The 15,880-nt window shown below is 41.4% G+C and overlaps 1 protein-coding gene across 5 annotated transcripts in view; it reads right to left on the reverse strand.

Moving 5' to 3' along the window:
* Nucleotides 1-2,684: 2,684 nt before the first annotated feature.
* Nucleotides 2,685-15,880, reverse strand: part of EPG5 (ectopic P-granules 5 autophagy tethering factor) — a 68,649-nt gene continuing 55,453 nt past the window's right edge. For 3 of the 5 annotated variants that reach the window (XM_074855188.1, XM_074855187.1, XM_074855191.1), the window contains 8 exons: nt 15,369-15,554; nt 12,322-12,531; nt 12,051-12,195; nt 9,697-9,939; nt 8,610-8,829; nt 6,949-7,164; nt 5,855-5,969; nt 2,685-4,619 (listed from right to left, as the gene is read on the reverse strand). In XM_074855188.1, coding sequence (XP_074711289.1) covers nt 4,437-4,619; nt 5,855-5,969; nt 6,949-7,164; nt 8,610-8,829; nt 9,697-9,939; nt 12,051-12,195; nt 12,322-12,531; nt 15,369-15,554 — 1,518 coding nt within the window. In that variant the 3' untranslated portion in view covers nt 2,685-4,436. Of the gene's footprint in view, nt 4,620-5,854; nt 5,970-6,948; nt 7,165-7,809; nt 7,903-8,609; nt 8,830-9,696; nt 9,940-10,082; nt 10,215-12,050; nt 12,196-12,321; nt 12,532-15,368; nt 15,555-15,880 lie in introns of those variants that run through there. The other 2 variants (XM_074855189.1, XM_074855190.1) reach the window with 2 other exon arrangements.

Consider the following 15,880-nt stretch of genomic DNA (forward strand, 5'->3'; position numbering starts at 1 on the left):
AAACTGAATTGAATTTCTGAGCCCTTATGATTTGTAAACATACGTTAGAGCAATGAGAACCCATTTCTACCTGTGTATGGGATTGAGGCTTGGTTTACAGGATTTTACTCTTGAAAACTACTTCTTTAACTCAAGTAGTTTGGGTCCAAATGGAAGCATCAGACCTCGTGCCCCAAAACCACCTGGGAAGCACCCTACGCTCAGAGCGCTGCCAGCAAACACGTCACAAAATTGCTGCAGCAATTTAGATGTGAGGAAACTCACGGATTGGCACTGTTTGACTTTTACTCAGCTTCCAGCGCACAGCCCACATTAGTGCAGCAAATGGGAGAACAAGAATGTGCAGGTACAGGAACCCACCACACCCCTGGATACTAGGAAAGGCACAGAAATGAGCTGGCCTGAGCCCTGCCCCTCTCCCGAGTGAGGGACCTCTTTAACCCATCCAAACCCCTGCAAGATAGATCTTCAGTGGGAAGAGTCTGCTCTCAGTGTTGCTCTCCTACTACCTCTACGAAAGCCCTCGTACCTTTTCTGAGAAATCAGCACAACCAGGTGCCTCTCAAGTGGGGGAACAAGCAGGAGGAATTAAGAGGTCCACGTGCAGTTGAAGGGCTCCAATCTCACCGGGGTGATGGGGATGCTGTGGGACACCTCACAAGCCTGGAGTGCTTCCTTCAGGAAGGACAAAAATTTTTCCCAGAAAGAGTGGTCAGACAGTGGAATAGGCTGCCCAGGGTGTTTAAGGGCCTTTTAGATGAGCTGTTGGGGGATGTGGTGTAGGGGAGAACTTTGTAGAGTAGGGCTGATGGTTGGACTCGATGATCCCAAGGGTCTTTTCCAACCTGAATGATTCTGTGATTCTGAGACAAGCTGGGACAGCAAGGATGAGGAACTGTCCTTTATATGAGAGCACAGCGGGAAGGCAGAGGGCACTGGTCGGGCTGGATGATGAGCCAGCTGAGAGCTTACAGGTCAGCATTAGCAGGCCAACAGACACGGGTGATGGTGTGGTGGGTGTCCACTGCAGGCCCAGGAGGTACGTAAGGAAGAATCTCCATGTTGGCAGGCCCTGGTCCTCACAGGGGACTCAAACCACGTACTCAGACCAGGATATACTGGAAGGACAAAAGACAGCAGGGCACACGCCAGGTGGTTTCTAGTACTGACCTCATTTGGCCTGACAAGTGTGTTCCAGTTCCTCCCCTTCTTTCCCCCCAGTTTATGCATAGTCAGGGTTTGGCCATTGCTCTGTTGAACACTTTAGCTTCCAGAATAAACACCTCTAACTCCCACCAGCACACCACCACGGCCCCCACGGGATGCTCTAGTCAGCCTGCCTAGCAAGCACTGATTGCACGTTTCATGAATCTTCTGTTTTTTCATACCACTGACTTAAGTTAATGCCACATTCAGCTGTGATGTCCATTTCCCTATTTGGCCTTATTTCCTTAATAAATACTTCAGCTGCAATCCACAGGCAACAATTCATCCCGATGCAACAACTGCTGTGCAAGTCAAACATTCAAAAAGCCACAGATATTCATTCTCCAGCTAAACTGCAGGGATTACCCAAAGGGCACATTTGTTATTAAGTACCTGACATTCCAATTTCATCTCTTTCCACTTCAATCTACAATGCTAAACACAACACAAAACTCAGTTTTCCTTCTGAGATTACCTGGATACATTTATGACGTGAACAAGAACACTGCAGTTTAGGGTAGGAGATGCTGGGAACGTGAAACTCTTTCCAGTAAAACTAGAAGAAACAAAAAGTCAATCTGTTGGGCACCATTTGAAGAATAAGACCCCAAGCTCAAATTCACATCTGTGACAGAGAACTGCCAGTGGATCTGTTAGTTCCTAAAAGTGCTCCCCTGTATGCGAGTAAAGTGCTGGTTCAGACTCCTACCCCTACCATGCTCACTAAGAAGCCAGAAGATTGGTTTGTGGGTGACACAGCAAAAAGCAATAGCTCACAGCTAATTCTCCCTACTCCTGAGGACCTACCATAGTATTATTCAATAGAGTGTTTCAACCATGATAAAACAAATAAATTTTCATCACAATTAGTAGACTGAGGAATGGGAAAAAAGTCAACAGCACTACTTCTATTACATTTTAAGCAGTAAGTTATTAAAGAAGCTGTTTCAATGGTCAAGACAAATGGACATGATAATGGGTGCCAGTGGGGTTTGCTGACAGGGGTGACCCCAGCCTGGCCTGGCCCTGCTCACCAGCAAAGCCCTCAGCAAGAGTGCTACACCACCAGCACTGGAGGCAGAGTTTTTTATTTCCCTCCACACTACCAGCTTTCCCCTCATTTGGGGTAAATACCAAATTCCACAGTCTGGGTCAGTTGTGAGAGTGCTGGAAGAACAGAACCAGTATATCTCCCTGCAGTCACATTACCACAGAGGTTTGGGGGATTTCATCAGGACAGAGAATCATTATTTCTGCCATTACACAGATGAGCTTTCTCCTGGGCTCTGGGCACAAAGACAGGCTGTTGTCACACACATGTTACCTCCCAGATGTCAAAGAGAAGAGTCTCCAGAACTTCATCAACTGAGCAACTGCGTGGCATTCCCCCATCATACTCTCCTCTCCAAGAACATTTTTGTATTATCTGATGTGGATTCTTCTAGCAAGGTGAAAATATCACGGTGTTTGTCACAAGTTACTTGATTTTTCATTTTTATTTCGCATGGTCTTTGCAGACATAGCATGTTATAAATACATTTGTAAAAACTCAACAGCTGAAACAATATCTCATTTCAAAAGTGCATGTCAAACACGTATTTCTGACTTTTTCACATTTTTATGCAACTGATCAATAACACTGAATCTAATAAAACCAGTGCTTTTAAGTTGGGGGGGGGGGGGGGGGGGGGGCGCAAAAAGCAGCAGAATGTATTCTTCCAGACATAGATTTTCCAAAACAGCCTGTTAAAAAACATGCTGCACTGATATCTGGTTAATATACAGAGGGATGTACATATGTATATATATTTATAGGCTCGCAGATAGAGCAAAGAACTCTAAGACCACATTAAGATGATGGTGATCTAATGACCCAGCTGGCATAGTTAGCAGAATCTGTCAAGACAAAGGTGATTTGTTCTCCAGCACCAGAACCACAATTAAGAGCAACACTTCAAAGCATTATTGACCAGACAGTAGGTAGCACATTTCCTTCCCCTAGTGACCAGAATTAATGTTTAACGTGTAACCATGTTATAAACAGAAAGGCACAATTAATGGAGGAAGAGAAGAAGCGATCATTGTTCCTTCATAGAGGTGTACAGTTTGGGACTACAGGACCTTGGGCCACCTCAAACAGATCAGTGATAAAAGGGACAAAGTTAGATGAGCAAGTGGGGAAACTCACCTTCTGTTTTCCCTGAACAAAAGTGCATCTTATGATCAGACAAGGCAACAAAACCAGTGATCATTCAGCTGAAGCAAAAGATTTACTGGCTCAGGGTTCACACTTTGGCAACAGAATTTTAACAAGTGATCACCAAATTCAATACAAGAAATACTTCTTCACAGTGTCATCTAAAATCCTGTCGTGTCATGCCTAGCTAAGCAGAAAAGAATAAACTTAAGTGGTGGGTGTCCACCTATTAAATCAGTATTTCCTAAACCACCAGAGTTTCAAAATTAAGGAATCCTATCCAACATGAACATAACTGACTGTTCCCCTCCCAGACACTGGGGATCCAGAAAATGTGTCTCTGGATTTAAAACACCTGGCTCAAAAAGAACTTGGCTAGAAGTTACTTGAATTTAATCAAGCAATATTGATGCAGACTCACTAATATTTAGAAAATAGAAAAAAACCAAGTTCTTTAGTTCAAATTTTAGTTCGTATTTACAGAAGCGGGAGAAGATTGTAGGCATGCCTTGCAACTACTGATTTCTGTGGGATAACAAAAAAAAAGTCAAAATTTAATCCAAATACAGGGATTTCCTAGACATCCAGGCACACACTCCTATAAGATTCAGAGGTATCCTGGTTAAGAAAGCCAAAACCTCTTTCACACACAATCCCCCACCCACTTTGAACTGGCCGGAGTGATGACACATTGGAAAATAAAAAAAGGTACAAAGCAAAAACTTAAGATGCTACAGGATGAGCTGTGCTGTGTAATGATTTGTACACTTATCCCCAGGTATCCTCCTCTCAGATGTGCACCATACACAGGAAGATATTCAGGTGTTCTCAGTCAACAAAAAACTAATTCCACAGGCCTACAAGTCAAAAGAAAAGAAAGAAAACCTCAGAGGAGAAAAATTTGCCAGTGTGCAGTTCCCATTCACACTTCTGACATAATTAAAGTGGAACTCTGAAGGCAAAAATTACTTGTGCAATAACAACGTTATATGTAAACCAGAGTAATCAGTGTTATTCTGCAAGATCAGTGCTGCTATCGTATGCTGTCCAAATAATGCACTTCTGGGTACAGAGTGTTAATAAGGAGAGCCAAGAGATTATTGCCATCTCGAAGACAATGTTCTGGGTGCTTGATGAACTGGGAAGCCTGGGAGAGCTGCTCTTGATAATCCATATATTGTTTGTTCGATGCCATAGATTCAAGAGCATTCAGTGCCTATAGATACAAGGGAAAATTCTGTTAGCTGTGTGTACTGTGGTCCGTAACAAATCAGTTCATGAGCCACCATACGCACAATTCCACTACAAGTTCCTTATCTACTAGAGAATCTGGAGTATTTGGAACAAAACATTTGTAAAATACAATCACATAACAGTGTTTCAAGTCAACTCATTTTTCAAGCTGTTCTCTCCCAGAGATCAACACAACAACTGCCCTATCAAGGCTTTTTCGGATTCTGTAACCCAAATTTTGTCAAATATTTACTTCACGAACTCAAGACATGGTTTCAAGGAAATTACACTGAACTACAAATTGCAACACACAACTATTCACTTCGGGTTGTTCTTATGAACATCTTGACTTTCCTAAAAGTATTATTTTGCTCCCATTAATAAAATTACAATGACAACTTCAAGTTAGAAATTATATGTAAAAGAGCCTATGCTGCCAGCACCAGCCAGGTCAAATGTTGGAAATGTCTGAAGAAGTTTCATTCGTTTTCTAGAGAAGAGAAACAAGTTGTACTAAGTAAGTTACTCTGCTTTGGTTTCTCATCAACTACTTCCTCTTCTCATGCACTTACTGAAACAACATGGTCAGTGTACATGCTAAAGGAGGAATGTTTCTTTGCCACAGGGCTTTTAAGCCCTCATCTCACATATACCAATGTTAGTGTGAATGTAGTCCTGCTTTATCACTGAAAAGCAGTGCAATCACAGCAGCACTGTTTCTTCCTGTTTGTTTGAAATCCCTTCTACCTGTTATGTTCCAAAGTTTCTGAACTCAGGGTTTACAGACACCCTTAACAGTAGATAAGATTAGAAACTGATGCCTTCATATTAATACAGAACACTGTTTGAACAGTTTTACCTAGGATCACTTTAGGTTAGGGCTCAGACACACTCGCATCATCACCTGGCCTACTCTCTGGCAAATTCCAAGACGGTGTTTTGATGTTTAACAAAATAGTGTACACGTTTGGGATACACCCCCTTCCCTGAGAAGACAAATGAGAGCAACAAGCTATTTTTGAAATTCAGAATTTAGAGCCAGGGGTAAAGCAGTAGCAAAAAAAGATCGAGGGCATTCAGCACTGAATAAAACCAACGAGTTGAGAGCAGAATTTATCCTGAAGAAATGCTTGCAGTGACTCTTACAAGCTCCAGCCCACAAGCTGAGCAAGCAGACAAAGAGGGCATGTCAAGAAGCCGGCAACTGGCACACACTACCTGCTGGGCCTTCTGCGACAGCTTTGGCTCTGACCCCACTTTCAGGCGGACTTGACTCTCTCCAGGAATCTGCACCAAGAGGAAGGCAGACAAACTGCGGGCAACCACCCGAAACCTTGCACAGGGGAAAAGGACAGAGAGAGAAGGTGATATCAAATTTGCAAGTCCTCAACAGCAGATAAACTCGAAGTTGTATCCTGTGAGATATTTCTTGCATGAGGAACATAGTAAAGGCTTTAGAGAACTTTTCCCAATGCATTAGAAAACAAATAAATCACTTTAATACATAGATAATAGCATAGCATACATACTAGAGGATAATAAAACACCATACATATGAAATATTACATCTATTCCAAGCTTAGCTGAAGCCTTCAGGTCACATCTGAAATACTCCTTCATTTCACAGCCTTTGAGACATTCTTATCACCCAAATCAAAGGATGAGTTGCACAAGACTAAGATTTCAGAGCGATTTCTACAGGATTGCATCCCAGAAGGTCTTTATAAACACAAAGTTATGTTTAGGTACTGTATTGAACTGGTGTTCCACAAACATTTACGTATTTCTTCTTGGCATTCTTTCCATGGTGAACTTGATTTTAATACCTAACAACCAAACCTGGTGTCTCTCTTTGAAGGGTAAAGTGAGTAACAAGCAAGTGCATACTTCTTTGAGCTTCTCCTAATATTTCCAACATCACAAGATTAAGATGGAAAACACAACATGCATGCGATCATACAAAGCTCTTGTGAGGTCAACTAGAACATTCTACAGACCAGGTGAAAGTAACCTTCCCCTAACAAACAGTCTCCCTGCAAACTTCGCTGGAGATCGACACTAAGCCGGAATCACAACTGCATTTTCTTTCATTTTCCACCACAAACTTAGCAGAAGTTCACATTCATTTCTTAACTAGATTAAAACACTCACTACCTTTTTTTCTGTGATGGGCCCAAACAACTTTATAGATCTGGGGACAGCATGGCTTCAGAACATCTTCCGACATTGTACTGTGCAGTCTGGATCCAGTCTACACCTCTTTTTACCATGACAACTCAAATCAATTAATTTACCACACCTTGAACTCTTACCTGGGTGACAAAGGAGACCTCCTGCCTAGCCCAATAGCACCAAGTATACCAGAAGTCAGTCTCTCTTCAGCCAGCTGACTCTGCCTGCCCTGGATTGACAGCAGTGTCCGAATGACAGATTCAATCAAAACGGTGTCATCTTGTTCCATCTGAATCAAGGATAACTGCATGGCTTTATGCCACCAAAGAAACAGCTTCGCCTCTTCCTTTGCTGAGCTTTAGGTAAGATTTAAAGAATAATAAAACAAAACACAAGTTTAAAAAAAGAAGTGTCAGCTCCATAGGTTAAGAAGTTTGTATCCCCATCAGGCTCACAAAGAATTCAGATGGTTAATCAATGACAGCTAATCTTACTATATGAGGATAGCATAACTATACTATTCCACCAGTTATTATACTGCTGTAATTGCTATTGTTATGGATTCGATACAGACATCAGCTAGCACGTTTTAAGGGCCCGTAAGAGGACAATGTTTCCTTTTAAGCTTTACAACTGAGAATAAATGATATTGCAGCCCTAAGTGGATTTAAACTTGTCTAAGACTTGGTATAAAAGGAATGAAGCTGTGTATCTACTCTTTTTTTTTTTTTTACTTGCCAATAAAACACTTTAGGAAGCACTAGCTGTTGTTTCCACAACAATTTAGACTTTTAATATGATCTTCTAGAAAAGGAAACATTGAAGTTTTTTGTTGAGCAAAGCACAAAGTGAAGTTCCCCCTATGATATTTTTAATCTTCCCCCAAACAGTTTGCAGTTTAAGTTAACAAGCTCAGATTTTCCACATAAAGCATCAGCACGAGTTTCCTGCATCAGACTATCCTCACACTACTCCGCCCAGTCATTTCCCATCCCAGGCACCTTCAGCTGCAATGTTTAGAGCAAGATTGAATTTGCTGTCTTTGGTGGCTTTGCTGTCTCCTTCGCACTTTGGCAATCAAATTACTATGGTACCTACAACAGTGTAAGTATTTTTTGAATTTCAAGAAACAGTGGAAATGTACATTTTCCCAAACGGTTCTTTCACAGCAAATATGAACACTATCAACATTAATATGGAAAAATATTCACCATGTTTGCTATGTTCTGGCAATTTCAGCAGCAACTGTAAGCACAGCTGTTACATACTTTAAGTACAAAGTATTATCATTTTAACCCCAAAGCTACCCATCCTTTTCCCCCAGAACCCTGTTATCTAGTAAGCTGGGTTCAGATTTGGTTCAGAGCTGCTGACAGTCTCCACCAAGCAGCTTTGAATACCAGGTCTCTGGGAGTGTCAAACTGAGTATTTAGCACATAACTCATCCCACCTAGTGGACATTCTGCAAAGTGGAATCCACACTGATTTAGGGTTTGCTTAAAGTAATTTTAATTGAGCACAAATCCAGGCTGCCACTGAAATCAAGCTTCTCTGACTGAGAACTGACCAAAACTGCACCAGCAGTGTTCAAGTAAATAAAATTCCTTCTAATGTTTAACCACAACTATTAGTGTTGGCACTGTCATTGGGCAGACTCTGTAAGAGTAGATACAGGATTGGCCTTTTCATCCAGCAGCCTGGTAAAATTAACCTAATTAGCCTGGCCACCTAACTATACCAGCTATACAACTATAGTCTTATTTAAAAGTCAAAGCGTGTTCAGAAGCCTTGAGTTCCATACCTTGGGTACACTTGATCCAGCCATTTGCTAATGGTTAGCAGGATTTTCATTTCATTGGTAAAAGTTTGGTCAGTGTTTAGGCACTGCAGCAGGTAGACATACAGGGTCAAGTAGCTTCCTAAAGACAGGCACTCCTGCAGGAATTCTTCCATGGTTAGCTCAGGAACTTGGAGGGAGGCAAGTATAGGGCCCCAGCCTAACTCCTGGTGGTGAGGACAATCTATAAAAAAACCCAAAAGGACAGAACAAAGAGCGAATGAGAAAGCAGCACTTAGTAAAACCTAAGAAATAGAACTACTTCACTGTGATCCTCAAAGTTACAAATTTTGAGCTGGTTTAGCTGTTTTTCAGGTAATCAGTTTGTCACGCAACTCTGATGGAGAGAAAAGAAAGACTCCACTATCATAGGGCACCTCCTGGAGGTCAAGGCAAGCTATTTTCCCAGCATGCAGTCAGAATTAAATTTGAAAATTTTAGCAATGGAATTTAAAATATTTCTGTCACGTGTTCTGCAATCTGACCACACAGGATGTGGAAGAAATCAAAATGTAGTTCCACAAGGATTACGTATAACAGAAAACAAACAAAAAACCACATCCACACCAAAAAGACCCCACACCACAGAATTTCAGAGTTTTACCAATCAAGAGTATTTTTTTCTTAAATTAGCCTACAGAACACTACAGGGGGGGACAAATACCTGTTTTGTTCTCTTGGGATGATTTTTTTTTTTTTAAATAAAAAAGTCCTCCCCTTTAGCTGGAAAAATGGCAACTATTACACAGAGCAAATCAGTTTTCACTGAGATGGGTACAGTTCTTAGGAAAATACATAATTGGAGCAGCTGAAAAACCCAATCCACAGTAACGTAACTTTTCTACATCTAGTTACTATGGCACATGTATGTGTGGCAGTTAGGAGCCATGAGATACAAAGAAAGGAGCTCTGATTACAGAAGCCAGATTAAAGCCCAGTTCCAGTACTGGGCAGTGTGAAGCTATAAGGATTCCAGATGATTTGTATTTAATGGGCATCCAAGACTGACCAAGGTTTTTGAGACAAGCAGCAGTGGACGACAGGCTCCTACCTTCGTTGAAGTAAGCAGTGATACAGGCTTCTGTCGTCTCTGCCATGTGTCGCACAGAGGCCAGGCTCTGACACGCTGCTGTGAGAAGGGGCATTGCTAGCAACCCATGCACTCTGCCATCGATCCACTTCCGTAAGCTCCCCCGTAGTGACTCAGCTGTTGCAACGCTAGAATTGTTCATCATCATCAGCGTTTCTGTGAAGAGACCGCTGAGAGCCATATGACGTGTTTGGAGATCCATATCTAAAAGTCAGAAATAAAGAGAGCCATTTCAGTAAACAGGTAATAGAACCCAAATTCAACTTCATCACTGAATGCTTTCTGTAGATACCTGGAAAAGCCTCTTGCTTATTACACACCTCGATTTCTTGTCTGTATGAAACTACAGTAAGACACCCGTTCCTTGCAGCCTCTTCCCTTGATGAGACAGTTCATCATTCATTAAACAGAGGCAGCTGATAAGACTGTACATCAGAGTACACTGGAGTCCATCTTTCACCTAGGGTCTTTTACCATGACTGCAGTGCAAATAAATTGAATGATAAAGCACATTTGCAGTCTCCAAGAAAACTTGGGTATTAAAACACAAAGCAGAGCTTAGAGTGAAACAACCAAGATTTTAGATGATTCAATTTGAAACATGACCGAGATGAGCCCTGAAATGTTGCAATCCCCTCAAGCATCTCCAGGATTCCAGATTTCCTGCTAATCCCAGCCTTCAGCCCCAGAACACTTTTTTTTAAACCACCTCTTGACATTGTCTGAACATGTTAGCATGGGCACTTCTAACAGTGCCCTCAAAGCACAAACATCTCCTGTGGTTGGCTCTTGAAAGTCTAACTACAGAGTAGACCTTTACACCACCATTGTTATAAAAGAAAATTTTCAAGCAATATCAGGCATTGTAGAAGAAAAAATGTCAACTGGTTATGAAGAGAAGTTGTGCACAAAATGAGATTAATCACTGGAAAAACACTGCCCAAAGAGGTTGAGACCTCTTTGTTATTTGGAAGCTCACTGGACAAGGCCCTAACAGCCTGATTTAACTTTGAAGCTAGACCTGGCTGAGGAGGAATCTGGATAATCTGAGGAGGAGGTTGGATTACATGTCTCCGGAGGTCCCTTCCAAACGAAGTCATTCTGTTCAAAAAAAAAAAAAATCCCCTGGGACAAGTCCTGGTGCAGTGCCCATGGAAGAATCCCAGCTTTCTCCTCTCCAGCAGCTGTCAGCAAAAGGTACTGCCCCCAAGACTTTTCCAAAAACCTCCACCAGCCCCTTCCAAACCTCACACCACCCCTTTCCTGCCACTCTGCATCAGTGATCCTCCTACACTCCACAGTCTGGTTGAGCAACACGGAGCATTCTCTCTTTCAGCCCTTTTAACACAGTGTGCCCAGGGATTCATGAAACAGAACTGCTCCTCTTACACCACAGCTCCTGTTTCCTCCAAAATTGCTCAGCTACAAGGAATGTCAGCAGCAACAGGCAAGCCTTCACCTTCACCTCTCTTCAAGTCACAGTTTTGCTGACCATGGTGCTGTCCTACAAAGCTTCTCCAAGCCACAATACAAGTACTGAGAGACAGTTATCACTCCCGCAGACTTTCAGACACTTTCTGTTCACTCTTGCTAGCACGTCTGTGTGGGTTATGGACAGGAACACACACAACTCCTGACAAGTATTTCTGCAGAGTACAGCGAGACGACTGATTTTACCTGCAGTTTTAGTCTGATAGAGGAAGCTCAGGATGGTACTAGTACTAAAATTGAGATCAATATAAATGCTGTGGGTGTCGACACACCATACTTCTAGCATGCATCAATTTAACTCCACTACTTCAGTATAGTCAGTTTTCCCAACTGCAAAACAGTTTAGAAACCTTCCTTAGAATCTGATCCCTCTGGATCAAGAGAGTGTATTTGTGTCATCCTTCCTTTTAAAAAATATGCAAATGCAAAATAAAATTAAAAACATTAAAAAACTAGACAGCAAAGAAAACAATCCCTCAAGCTTCTGTGTATTGGTCAGTTTTAGTCACAACATAACCCATTTTTTTCTGTTGGTTCTGTCACTCTTGATAGCTCTCTATAGGGTAATGTTCATATTTTTGTTTTGTGCTAATATGCCAACTACACATACTATTTTTTACAGTTTGACTCAATGATCTTAAAGGTCTTTTTCAAGCTGAATGATACTGTGATCATCAAAGCAACATGCCCTGCTGCCCATAAGGGACACATTACAGTAATGCAAGAAATTACATAGCCACAGATGTTCAACAATCCATGCAGTAGAATAAAGAATCTTGACAGCTTTAAAGTAATTTCTTTAAAATGATTTCTTTAACACAAACCTGGAGGATTAAAGATGACTACATCATCTAGCAACTTGGACATTTCTTCTTCCAAAACTGCAAGAGTAATCTTTCCACTTTGTTCTAAGGTGCTGAGAAATTGAACCACCTGGCGAATGTATGCTCCACACTTCAGTGTTGCATCCTGTTAATCAAAATCCAAATCAATTAGAAAAAAATCTAACTCTTTCCATGCTCTATAATACACAAAAGCAGAACGTTCCAAATGACAAGAACATCTCAGGGACACTGCAAAACCAGTTCAACTTACAAGGTGGATGTGACTATCCAGAGATGCACCAAAGCCTGCTGAGATTTTCAGGAGCTTCACTATCAGTTCAGACGCAGCATCCTTAGCAAGGATCACAGAGGGAGGATAGTGGCTGTTACAGTAACTGATGATACTTTGGTAAGATGAAATGCCCACAAGCTGCCAGGGAAGGGAGCTCGTCTGTCCAAGAAGATTTATGAGTGGTGATTCCTGAAGATTTAAGAGACATTAGTCTAAGCTTCACCTTCTTTGCTGTTTTAAAATAATTTACAGTAGTCAATATTTTAAGGACGTCTTTTAAGGAAGCCCAGACACCAAAATTTGAAAGAGACAGAGCAGAAATCCCACAGAAATAGATGAACACCGGGAGCCTGGTAGGAAAGCAACTTGTCATTCAAGCAGCAAGCCAACACACGTATGTCACCTTTAGCATTCACATAACAGTACTCAGACTGCTGCAGCAGCTCTAACCAAGCACAAAAATCAATAGACATTAAAATTTGGCATGTAAACATGTAAAGACAGCTAGAAAGAAATGGGGACCCTACAAGGTAAAGTTACTTCAATAGAGGTTTAAAAAAAGGCATTAAATTATTATTAAAAACAAACATTAATCTAAGTTCACAGTAGAACCAAGGACAGAAGCCAAGTCCCTGAATTTTCCATTCAGTGAATCATCTACCAAACTGGGGGACTCCTCAAGAGCTTATTTTCATAAATACCATCCTGAGCAGCACAGCAGCCTACAGTGTCCACAACGCACAGAGGCAGGGCAAGTATGCAGATGGAAAAGTCTCTCATCTACAAGCAGCAGAGTCTACCCTCAGCTACCACCATCCTCCTCTCACAGGTTCATGTGCATCTGCAATACAAAAGAGCCCCCACCCCCAGACACTGAGAAGCACCTTCTACATGTTACCAAATGAGCAAATACTGGAATTGTGTTGACAGTCAACACAACCTAAAGACTTAAAGGATCCAGAACTAATCCAAATTAGATTACATCAATAAGAACATGACACTGGTACATCAAGTACTTCTCAAATTGCTCATGCCCTGGAACACAGGGTTGAGCAAGTTTGAGATTTAGGTCAAGGTGTCACAAGAGTGTTCTGGGAGGTAAAAAACAAGTGACAAGGTGTCAGTTTAACACATTGCTGGAGGCTAGGAGGAAATTCCTGAGGCTGACTCATATACTTTGTACAAGCGGGTATCTTTTGAAGCTTGAGAAGCTTCTGATAAGCAAATACATTCAGGTCAAAGCACGTGAACTCTGGTAATTTTCCTAAACTGGAATACAATGTTGATCAAAGACTGCTGGTGACATCTTGACACAACATCTCGTAATGCCTCAGAGGAAATGGAAAACAGAAGACGCTGCAAGTGGGAGAAAGCTGGCAGATGTGAAATGGAAATTCTTGAAGACTACCCAGCCCCTCTGGAAGAGTCCTCCAGAAGCAATGGACTGAATGAAACTGTGCTAGATTTACCTACACGGAGCTCTTAGCAAAAGCAGGGTTTGGAAAGTTCATCCTAACACCCAGTGTTTCCCTTTTCTATTCCAACAATTCAGAAATACTGGAATGTAACCATAAATGGGAAAAGTGCTGAGATATCAGAGATAATCAAATCACCCTTCAGAGAAAGGGAACAAGAAAACTCTACCTAAGATTCAACAGGTAAGTAATCTGTTCCCAGTATCTCATCAGAAGCAGGCAGTGCCAAGCTTCTTAAAGATATATCTGGTCTTCAAGATGATGTTGTGACTTGTCATCACATCACATGGAGTTAGGAGGGGAGCATTTTATGGTAAAAAATAAATGTTTGCAAAACCAGTTCTGAGTAAGGACTGAACAACGCTAACTTGTAACTCCTGAGAAAACACGTTCAAGCACACAAATAAATATTTTCCTTTTAGACAGCCACAAAAAACCTACATTCAGATCAAGTGTTGCTCCTAACCTCACAGGGACTAATCCCATTGTTGAGCTGTGCTTAACACAACCAACTTGAAGCATGACCAGTACCGAAGACCAGGCTGGAAAACAGCACAAACATGCACAGTAACACACAAAGACAGGCACAAGCTTTTCATAAACGTGATTCCTTACCATCCCTCCACACATCCATGTTTGCCACTCAAAAAGAAGCAAGGCACAGCAGAGACTTACGTGCCTGGCCATGACAGAGTGACTCAGTGAGCCTCCCAATTCTTCTCACAGCACCACAGGCACTCCAGGCACCAGTGCCACAGTCAGAGCGGCTCCAGCACTCACCTTGGCAGACTGCCTGAATCAAACCAGGCAGGCACTACACACCCTTTTCACTCAGGCTGCCAGAAAAAGCTTCACCTGAAGTTATATATAATATTGCACATGCACACATATATATATGCATGCACAATACATATCCACCTATACTTAGGGCATATAACATGTACATATATATATATGCATATGTATTAGAGGTGCATATGTAAATTCTTGCTAATACTACCTTTACTTTGCATGTGCTTATAACTAAGGCTCTTCAAAACCAGGAAAGATAAAAGGAAACAGATATTTTAATTTTAAAAGGGCTGGTTTAAGAGACAAGAAAGCTGTACTACGCAGCATCCCATACTTAACACTGAAAGGAAAAACAACTGCACAGTAGCTTTATGTAACAACAATAATTTTTTAAACACTGATGAAACTAACATACGTATTTGTTCTTTCCAAAACCCAGAGTGTCATTTTGTAACTCCAGGAGACTGTCTTTATATATTTGCTTACTCCTTACAATACTACTGGATCACAGCACCTACAGAAGCTTGTTAAAATGAACAGCAGCTCTTCTGTTTTTTTCGCACAAGTTATACAAAATGCCTCACATAGGAAATTAGTCCTGGCCATCTCTGGAATACTATTTGGGGTATTTTACCTATGCAAAAAACCCACTTTAAGTTAATCATTCTGCAAGTGAGAAAGAAGTCATATCCTTTGTCTTTGCTAGCAAAGGATTATTTTCTTTTAAGACAGACAGGTGTGAACCTTTCCAAAAGTTACCTCTTTGCCTATAAGTTCTTCCTCCTTTGCCAACAGGACCATCATATACAGCAAGCAGACAATCATGTTGTGAGTCTGAGGATGAGGGTTGGGATTCCAGGCATCAGAGAGCACACTGACCCAATTTATTTCACATAAAACATAACCCAAGAATAAGAAACAACTCTTGGGGCTGCCTCTTTCAATCTAGGAATGAGAAAGGAGAAAAAAATTACAGTCTCATAAAACAATATAAGATATAAATGCTTTTATACTTTCAGTTCCTTAGCCAAGTATAAATCCACAGCAGCATTTTAGGTCAGCAGAGGAGTAGACAGATGCCACTTCTCCATTGCACTTTGTCCCCTCACAGCTGCACATGTAGCTTCCTAAGCCTCTAAAACAACCGATACAGAATACCAACCTACTGCAAACCAGAAAGAAATAACCTATTACAAACTCTTAGCTGCATGATTGAATCCATTTCTCTTCACTCTAACAGAAATTAAGAAACTCTGAGCCTGTTTACAACT

Source organism: Strix uralensis, chromosome Z (genome assembly GCF_047716275.1).
Source record: "Strix uralensis isolate ZFMK-TIS-50842 chromosome Z, bStrUra1, whole genome shotgun sequence".
NCBI lineage: Eukaryota > Metazoa > Chordata > Aves > Strigiformes > Strigidae > Strix > Strix uralensis.